Source organism: Gavialis gangeticus, unplaced genomic scaffold (genome assembly GCF_001723915.1).
Source record: "Gavialis gangeticus isolate Ggan-Ray unplaced genomic scaffold, GavGan_comp1, whole genome shotgun sequence".
In the NCBI taxonomy this organism is placed as follows: domain Eukaryota; kingdom Metazoa; phylum Chordata; order Crocodylia; family Gavialidae; genus Gavialis; species Gavialis gangeticus.
Window position 1 is genome coordinate 5008774 of NW_017729032.1, and position 9820 is coordinate 5018593.

General features: G+C 46.4%; 1 protein-coding gene across 1 annotated transcript in view; it reads right to left on the bottom strand.

The window, feature by feature from the left end:
• Nucleotides 1-2191: 2191 nt before the first annotated feature.
• The window catches only part of ALG8 (ALG8, alpha-1,3-glucosyltransferase), a 36686-nt gene continuing 29057 nt past the window's right edge, over nt 2192-9820 (bottom strand). Inside the window, exons 11-13 of the mRNA XM_019524983.1 lie at nt 8392-8489; nt 6553-6625; nt 2192-3423 (exon numbers count right to left, since the gene is read on the bottom strand). Coding sequence (XP_019380528.1) covers nt 3192-3423; nt 6553-6625; nt 8392-8489 — 403 coding nt within the window. The 3' untranslated portion in view covers nt 2192-3191. The remainder of the gene's footprint in view (nt 3424-6552; nt 6626-8391; nt 8490-9820) is intronic.

Sequence of the window (9820 nt, forward strand, 5' to 3'; positions counted from 1 at the left end):
CCGCCTCCTCCTTCCCCCCACTTCCGCCCCGCGGCGCTCCGCCTCTTCCTTCCCCCCTACTTCCGCCCCACGGCGCTCAAGGGCGGCGCAGGGGCTGAGTCCTGTTTGGTTCCGCGTTCCCGTTGCGGAGGTTCCGTCGCCCAGGGCTTCTCGCGACGCAAAAGTGGGTCGCAAGAATAGATTACGCAGACTTGGGCAGGGGGGAATGGATCGAGGCCATCGGGACTCGTCGTAGCGACGATATCTTTTATGAGACCAAGATTTTTTGCAAAAAATAAACAATTTCCGTGATAAAGGAAAAAGATCACGTCTACCGCGAGTCCCGCGCGCCTTTTCCTTTCGACTCATACGGCTACAACCTGGAAAAATGGATCGACACGCTTTGAAAATGGATTGAGTCTCCTTTAAAGGAGAAAAAGTGTGGGGGCCTGGCTTTTCCCTTGTAGCCTGCAAGGGGCTGGTGGTGTAGGGGCCGTGCTCCCTGCACAACCCCTGCCCCACACACGCACCCCTTGCCCCATGCCCTGGGGGTTGGGAGTGAGGGGCACTGGGTAGGGACTGGCTCTTGATGTTTGCAAACGGGTCCGGGTACAAACAAGGTGAGAACCACTCCTGCCCGGAGCAGGATCAGCCCTGTCCAGACCATCCTGCTCTCCAGTGTCTAACCTCTTCACAAAACTGGTCGCCTCTGATGCAGCAGAGATGGCGCATCCTGACCTGCCACCAGTGAAGCAGGGGGACCATGGCAGCCAACTCCCTGCTTCTATATCCACCCCAGAGGTGCCAGGTAGAGGGCCGTGCCCCGCCCTGCAGTCCCTACCAGCCTGAACATAGGGGAAAATTCCTTCCTGACCCCAAATGCAGCATCAGTTTGGCCCGGAGCGGAGGGGCAAAACCCTCTAGCCAGGAACTGCTGGCTTCAAGTCCTAGCAGGAGCCCTGGTGCAGCTCAGTCACAATCCCTGGCCTGGGCTGCAGCCAACACCCGCCGTCTCCAAGGGAGGCTTAAAAACATGAATCCAGCAAATTGCTTGTGGCATCTTCAGTGACCCAATACTCTTTTCCAGTGGCTCTTGCTGCAGGTCAGGGGGCTGGGAGCAGATGTCCTGGGAGGCCTGTGCTCGTAATAGGTTTCAGCCACCTCATGGCTTCCCTTTGCCCAGCAAGATGCTTAACATGGAGCTTTGCCTTCTCTAATTAACTTGCCTTCACAATGTCAAGCTGTAACCCGAAGGCCTAGGACCTCCACAGTTGCTTTTTAAATATCTAAACCTGCCTTTAACACAGGACAGCAGGAAATCGGCTTTTTATAAAACACCCAATATTATGAAGCTGAACAGAAATGGCAGGAGCTGGTGCAAGCAGGAGATGCAGGAAAACCAGAGGACAAGCACTTCCTGCCGCTGGGTACTCGGTGGTCAGTTGTAGAAGCACTGCATGTGAGCTAGGAGCTTTCACATTAGATTCTCACGTTAATTGAACTTCAGAAGCTGCGTTCTGGGCTCCGCTGCCATATTATATCCATTTTACAGATGGAAAAGAGATGGATTAAAGAGTTTGCTGTACATTGCAACACTGAAGCAGTAAGAGAGCTACAAATAAAGAGCATGAGGCATTAGCAGGTGGCAGAGAAATTTCAGCAACTATCCAAAAACAGCAAACGAGTTTTACCAAACAGAAATGCACAGAGGGTAAAAAGTGGCAGTGGAAGCTGGTATTTTGGGCATTTTAAAAAAAAGCAAGCACTACCTCACTTATGGGCCCCTGCATAACAGGGGTGCCACTGATCTCTTCCATGCTACAGGCACCTGGAGATATTTTGGTGAGGGCAGAGAAGCATTTATTATCTCACAATATATTAAAATGTTTGTGCTGGTTGCTTGGTGTCCTGCTTTTCTATGATGTAAACAGATGGTTGAGTTCTGGAAACAAGAAGCCCGTAAACTATATTCACTACTAACACGGGATCCTACGTTTTATTGTAAATAAAGGCCGACCTCTTCCATGGCTGCTGAAGAGGCAGAGATCTGCTTACAAGTTGCTCCCTGAAACCCACCCCCCCAAATAGTTACAGGATCTGGCATCAGAAAAAAGGTATCAGAAATACAGGATCTGGCATCTGGTTACTAAGACTAGGGAAATTTTAGGGAAAATAATTTTCTCCATGTAGTAGGCAAAACACGCAACGCGAGTTCAAAAAGGGAAACACACAGTTTAATACAGTTCAGCATCTAGGAACCTTGATTAAAAAGGATGTGAACAGATTGTGGAAGTTGAACCTGATTTCTGCCACTGCACAACCAGAGATGTAGAGTAATAGCTTTTCCTTTGGACAGGGGGGCAGAGAAGTTCACGTTATATGAAAGCCCTTAATCTCTTCTACTGTGTTTCCATTTCAAAAGTCATTTATATCAAATGTAATAGTGATAAAAATATCTCATATTCCCCAACAACACATTCCTTGTGCTTTTCTTGGAGGTATGATAATCACTCTCTTTGTTTTAGAAGAGCTGGTCATCATTTGGTGCTGTCACTTTTCAAGGCGAAGTGGACTCAGGCATATGTCTGGTAACTGGAAAGTAGGGCAAGGGGTGGAAGGAACCAGCGCAGCAAACACAGAATCAGGTTCACATATGTTACTTCATCAGCATACAAGTCTGGCCAAACAACTACTGGGCATAAAAACAGTTCACAATTTGACTTTAATTCATACGCCTCCTTTGGAGAACAACTTTGCAGCAAAGTTCAAACATATCAGCTGCAAGGCTATTCAAGATGATGAATGCAGGAATATTAAAAAAGAATTTTATTTACATTTTCCACAGTACATGATTACAATGTTCTTGTCTACACAGCCATGATCCCTTACCAGTAGCCATACATTTTCTCAAGGGCAGCAATCTGGACATTTTAAGTGGCCAATTTTTTTTATAATTTTTTTTTCCAATTAGATTTCACAGTTTATACATGGCAAGGAGCACCTCATGAGAAACGCATTATTTTAGACAGCTGCTTTGATCAGAGGTATAACAGTTGGATGGTACAGAGGTGCTGAAAAGCTGCACTTATGAGCCGAACAGGACACTGTACTGTTGGCTTTTCACTGCAGACGTGTCCTTGGAAGAACACTCCCCCTAGTGCCGGATGGTCCACGTGAAGGGTTTTCTTGGCACTGATCCCAGTGATGCTTCTCTATTCTGCCTTTTGTCTGACAGTTGCTGATTCAGTCAAGACGGAGACATACAGTTTGAGCCAAGCATATGTGATGCCTAGAGCACAGTATACAGAACTTAGTAACAAAGGGATAAAAGGCAATTTCAGTTTCCAGGGGCTCAAAGGGAATACAATTTCACAGAAGATTTCCAGAGGCACCAATGCAGTGAGGTAGAGGATTTCCAGCCAGTTCAGCAGAGGCCCATTTTTCCTGCAAAAGAGGAAAATAAGTGGTTTCAGTGAAGAAACTGCAGGTTTATTATTTTCCAGTTAACATGAAGCACGTTGGCTCCGCCCTGCCTATTCACTATGCACCAAGTCACAAGACTTTAAACTGCAATTAGATCTTCAAATACATGTACTTAAAGACACGGCTTGAGAGCATACTTTAAGTACAATGTAAAGCTAGTTTCTTTATAACACAGGATGATAACTCCCAAATACAACAGCCTACATTTTAGCAGCTTTGAATCTAGACTAGAAATTTGAGTAACCATTTCATGTCACCACGTGCCGCTCCCACCCTGTCAAAACGGAGGCCAAGAGCCCTTTCATAGTTTCAGAGGTACTTCATCTGAGGCCACCTCTTCTACATCCAGGAAGCGGAGGAGATAGTGTCATTATTTCTGGCCTTACATTTGACACATTGTAGAGGTATCCAAATTGAAAGAAAGCCGTCAGACATTTTGTACATGAACTATGAACACGGACATTAACACCTGCATGTGTATCTTTAAATGAATTTCATATTGTAGTGAAGCCTTTAATTAAGAGAAGCCTTGGGAGACCATTCTCATTGTCCCTGAGCTGTTCCTGATTATCTAAGATCAGGACTAGCACACTGATATAGCACTAAGCACTACGGAGATCTAAGCTTTGTAGGAGCAGAATTTCAGAGCTTTGCAGAAGTGGAAGTTCAACTAGAAGGCTGACAATTACTGTATTTACTCAGTTCTAAGGTGAGGCTTTTTTTCCTGCTATTTAACATGGGGGGAAGCCCCTCATCTTAGAACCGAGTATGAGGGCAGGGGCGGCGGGGAGGGGAGGCAACTGCTGTGGCTCAGGCTCCAGTCCCTACCCAGGGTCTGGCTATAGCCACAGCTAGTGCCTGCTTCCCTGCCATCTTCCAGCTGCAGTCTCTACTCCCCCAACTGTCCCTCTCCCTTTGCTCTGTACCAGCAGGCTCCATCCACACTGCAGCCTGGGGCACTGAGCAGGGCTCCAGATGGCCCTGTAGCAGCAGCGTGCAGCCTACATGGCTGTTTTGGGTCCGGAGCCCTGCTCAGTGCCCCAGGCTAGAATGGGGATGGAGCATGCGGAGGTAGAGGGGAAAGCGGCAGCCCAAGACTTTGGGGGAAGGGGGTAGACTGCTTGACCTCCCCACACACCTGTCTCCCCAGTGCCTGCCCCCTGCAGGAGTGGGGTGGGGGGATAAATGTATACATTTTCCATGTACAGAATGTAATTATTGGAGGATTGTCTTAAATTCAGTGTTGTTTTAGATTTAAGAAAATACAGTAAACCAAACTTCAAGTTTGCTGATGACACTAAGATGTGGGGGGAAGTGGGCACAATTGAGGGGAGCAACAGGCTACAGTTGGACCTAGATAGGTTACAAGGATGGGCGGAGAACAGGATGGGGTTTAACACAGACAAGTGTAAGGTGATGCACCTGGGGAGGAACAATCGGCACCACACATACAGGCTGGGAAACTCCCCTCTTGTCAGCACGGAGGTGGAAAAGGATCTGGGAGTCATTATTGACTCCAGGATGAACATGAGTCGGCAATGTGGGGAGGCGGCTAGGAAGGCCAACTGCACCTTGTTGTGCATCCACAGATGCATCTCGAGCAGGTCCAAGGAGGTGATCCTCCCCCTCTATGCGGCACTGGTCAGGCCGCAGCTGGAGTACTGCATCCAGTTCTGGGCGCCGCACTTTAAGAGGGATGTGGACAGCATCGAGAGGGTCCAGAGGAGGGCCACTCGTATGATCAAGGGACAGCAGGGTAGGTCCTATGAGGAAAGGTTGCGGGACCTGAACCTGTTCAGCCTTCAAAAGAGAAGGCTGAGGGGGGATCTTGTGGCCTGTTATAAACTGGTTAGGGGGGATCAGCAGGCGCTGGGGGAGTCCCTGTTCCCCCGAGCGCCGCAAGGAGTGACCAGGAACAATGGTCACAAGCTGGCGGAGGGAAGGTTTAAGTTGGACATCAGGAGGCGCTACTTCACGGTCAGGGCGGCTAGGGTCTGGAACCAGCTTCCAAGTGAGGTGGTGCAGGCTCCCACCCTGGGGGTTTTTAAGAGGAGGTTGGATGACCACCTTACTGGGGTCATTTGACCCCAGTGCTCTTCCTGCCATGGCAGGGGGTTGGACTAGATGATCTGCTCAGGTCCCTTCCGACCCTAGAAACTATGAAACTGCAAGAAGAGAAATGGACTGCCTTTTCCAGGCAAACATGATTGCTTTCTCCAACTCATACAACCCCTAGACTAGAGGCTGCCAAATTGCGGTCAAAACCAGTATGCCAACCTCAGCATGGACAACTGGTTTTCACTGACACAGGGAACATTCATCTCATCAATATTAAATCAATAAAGGCACACCAGGATGTCTACTTCAACAAAACTAGGACTATATTTTTGTTTGCATTATCCCTGTAGTGATTTTAATTAAAGATTTGATGATAAAGGTATATGAAAGTTCATAAGCTATTTGGGGGGCTTGACATCAGTCTGTTAGTCCAAAAAGTTTGTAAGCCATTGTGCTAGAATCCAGATGATGCAGATGATGAAGGGAGACACTTCAGACTTCCTAAGGCATGTGGGTGGCCTGTCATTTCAGTGAGGATTGCACCTGCAGTTAATGCTTAGTCCTTTGTTGATATTTGGTTGCCAAAACATTTGATGTTTCCATGGCAAGCTGCACTAAACTAACAACACAGTAGCACACTAAATATACACAATAAATCATTTCTTTAAAAAGAAAATTGAGTACATGAAAAGTTAAGTGAGTTTTACCGATTGTGAAAGCTATTGTGCCGATTGTCTAGAGATTGAAATCAGTCTCTAAAACAGAGAAAGATTGTACACTGGGGCATTATAATTCATTTGCCCTGGCAACATATCCACTCAGCTGCGCATTCACCATCTCAAAGGCCAGGTAAGTACTTCAGCTGGTCCATATTCCACCACTGTCTTGTCTCACAACAAAGGTGTCCACTATCTGAAGTGGACAACTGCCTACTGGGCACAGGACCAAGACTTCACCCTTTGGGTCCCCCCACTAGTACAAGCCAAATGCTTCAACAGTAGCCTAGGTGTTAAATATTCATTCAGTTATTACCTGAACAAAGTCCTCAATGAAGAGAAGCTATAGACTGTGAACAGCAGCATTAGCAGTATTTTAATTGGAAGTTCTGAAATGTAAAAAATATTTTTAAAATGGAGCACACGTGCAATACTTCATTTTATCGTGTATGCTGTAGCATCCTCAAGGTTACACTGTGGAAGATCATATTAACACCTGCACTATTTAATGAATGTTACCTTTAAAGGGGAGGAGCAGACATCCTACTTACATATCCATGGGATACTTCGTGTTTGACTACTTAATGTACTATTCAGTCGCTTCACAGTGATCCGATACTTTCCCCTTTAACATATTTCTACACATTAAATTTTTCATTTTAGGTGATTAGTGCACAATGTTAGTCTTGTATAATGACTAAAGTAACTGATACTTAGGCCATGTACAGGCACTGTTTCCACTGGGGAGTCGCCACTTTCCCAATAAAACTACAAGTGTCCAGGCGTTCATCAAGTTTCTCCTGTAGGAAAGAATCCCTGTATGCTTCCCCATTGGTTGATGACTCCTGGTCCTGGGAAGAGTCAAGTGGCAGAGAAAGGTTCCCATGCTGCTGGGATTCCCCAGACTGGGATCACTTCAGTCTGGAGAAAACACCAGGGGCATTTCCCTGCTGTTCCTGCCCCTTCCTTAGATTGGGAGGGAAGAACTAGCCCCACACTGCTCTGCAGACTGGGGTCTCAGGAGCAGGCTGGGGGTTTGCCCTTCTGCTCTCCTGAAGACTGGGAGCAGACTAGAGGAGCAGCTGCTTGCTACTCCCCAGACAGGGCTCCCTGACCTGGGGAATGGACTGGGGGCTTTGCTCCCCACCTGGTCTCCAAACCTCAGTTTGGGGAGGCACAGGGAGTCTTTCCCTGAAATTCAACTCCCTCCATGGGGTGAGAGTAGAACAGCCACTGCTCCCCATGCCTTCCCAGTTGCAGGCTGAGCACCTCAATGCTCCCTCTCCCAGAAAGATTTCTAGTGATGGAAATTTCTCAGGAATTCTCTACAGCTAGAGATGAATGCCCGTTTATGACCTTAGATACCACCTAGTTTGGCTAATAAACAAGGCTACTGGAAAACGTCATCTATAAAACTAGAAATGGCCAGTAGGTTTTTTCCCTAATTAGCATTTTTTTTAAATAAAGAGGAAATGTTATACCAAAACAGTTAAGAGGAAAAAGGAAGCTTTTCTTTTCTTAAGAGCACAGCCTCTCTGTTCCAGGGAAGTTGTGGGATATCCTTCACAGGAAGTTTTCAAGAGGAGGCTGGAAATGCATTGGACAGGGATGATTTAGGAGCTGTGTTCATGCAGGAGTTGGAATGAATGACCCCTGAGGGCCCTGACAACCCTATGCTTCTAAAAAGTAGCATTCCCAGATACCGAAAAAGGAACTCCAAATCCAGATATCCTCCAGCAGAAAGATGCTAATCATTATGTAGAACTTGGAAGGTGAGGACTCTCCAAAATGTGGCTGAACCACAAGGGGGAGAGAGCATTTACCAGGTTCTCCTGTGCACCCTGCCCCCCATCTTTACTTAAATACTAGGAGTCTGATCATGGAAACAGTGTGCCAGGGCCTCAGTGCTTCCTCTCTGGACTAAATCACTTTTGGTTTAGGAAAAAGATCACACTTGTTTGCATAGCCCCCAAATCACACTGTGCTCTGTGCATTCTTGTTACTGAATTCAACCCAATTTCTTCTCTTTCATTGGTCACCTTTTCTGACATTGCCTGTATAATAACCAAGGTCTGGCACCAAATCACCTTTAGAAAAACAGAAAGAAAAGTCAAATGAAAATAGGGAAGGAGTAGGAGGAAGCATGAGGCTTTACCTGGTGCTGTAAACAACAATGGGAAGAGTGAAAAGTGCCCTGTAGTCGTTAGAATCAGATACAGGCCAGCATATTTTGCTCTCTGCACAGACAATAAGCTAGAATATAAAAGAATTTTGATTTAGATTTTTGCTCCTTCAAAAATAACTTCATTTTTTTAATTGTGCAAGTCACTGGAGATGGAACTTGAAGGCAGGTGGATGGCTGCAGCAGCAGCGTAAGTAGATAGTCCTACACCAGGATTGGATGGTGTAAATAAATAAATAAATAAATAAATGGAGCTTAGGAGAAGCTCAACAATTCTGGGACTCAGATTTCTACAGAGACTCCACTGTCTGGTCACTACAACCTGGATGACACGTCTTTCCCGTAAGACATGGAAGGAACGGCAGGGAAGGAACTGTAGAAAAGAGCAAACCAGAAGTTTAAGCTGTAGCACAGCTACAGAATGCAGTTCAAGGACGGAACTGAACACTAACACTGCACATTGTGCAGGTTTCCGTCTAATGTTATTCCTCTATTCCAGTTGGTTTTTTGTTTCAACCCCTCTCTCCCTTTATCATTCCATTAACCAATCCCTTCCAAACAAAAAACCACCACCGTAACGTTTTAAAAATGAATCAGAACCAAAGTATTGGGGAATCTGAAGTTTGCAGACTTTGCTTGTAAATTATCTTAGCCTCTGACTTACCCTATTTAGACTGTAAGCTCTTTGGGGCAGGGACTAACCTAAATCCTATGCTAAGGAGCTTGCAGAATGGGTCTTTGTCCTTAACTGTGCCCTAGACACACTATGTTGTAGTAAGATTGGAGTGCTAGTACAACCATGAAGGTCAGGGAAACTTATAAGAGGCAAGGGGGTGTTGTGAGATCTTTTACTGGCCCACCTATTTCAACCACGCATTTGCTCCTGTTAAAGATGTTACAGAAAACCTTATCGGGGCCACCAGCAGGGACTCGGGGAAAGACTGTTCATCAGGGCCCCCCTTGGAGTCACCAGGAACAATGGCCACAAGCTGAAGGAGGATAGGTTTAGGTTAGATGTTAGGAAGAGCTACTTCATTGTAAGGGTGGCCAGAGCCTGGAAGAGGCTTCCCAGAGAGGTGGTACTCTCACCTTCCCTGGAAATCTGCAAGAGCAGACTGGATAGGCACCTGGCTGGGGTCTTATGACCCCTGCCACCCCCAGTGCTCCTTCCTGCCCATGGCAGGGGGTCGGACTAGATGATCTGTCTAGGTCCCTTCCCACTCATTGATTCTATGATTCTATGAACCTTGTTCCTGGGAACTACCATAAACATGTTAAATAAAAGTGGTAAATAGCACAGTCCTTTTTGATTAGAGAAGTGACCGAGCAACTCAGAGGTCAAAAAATTAGCCCTCAAATGTAACCTACTGCAAAGTGAATCTCAGCACTGTTTAAAATGGAA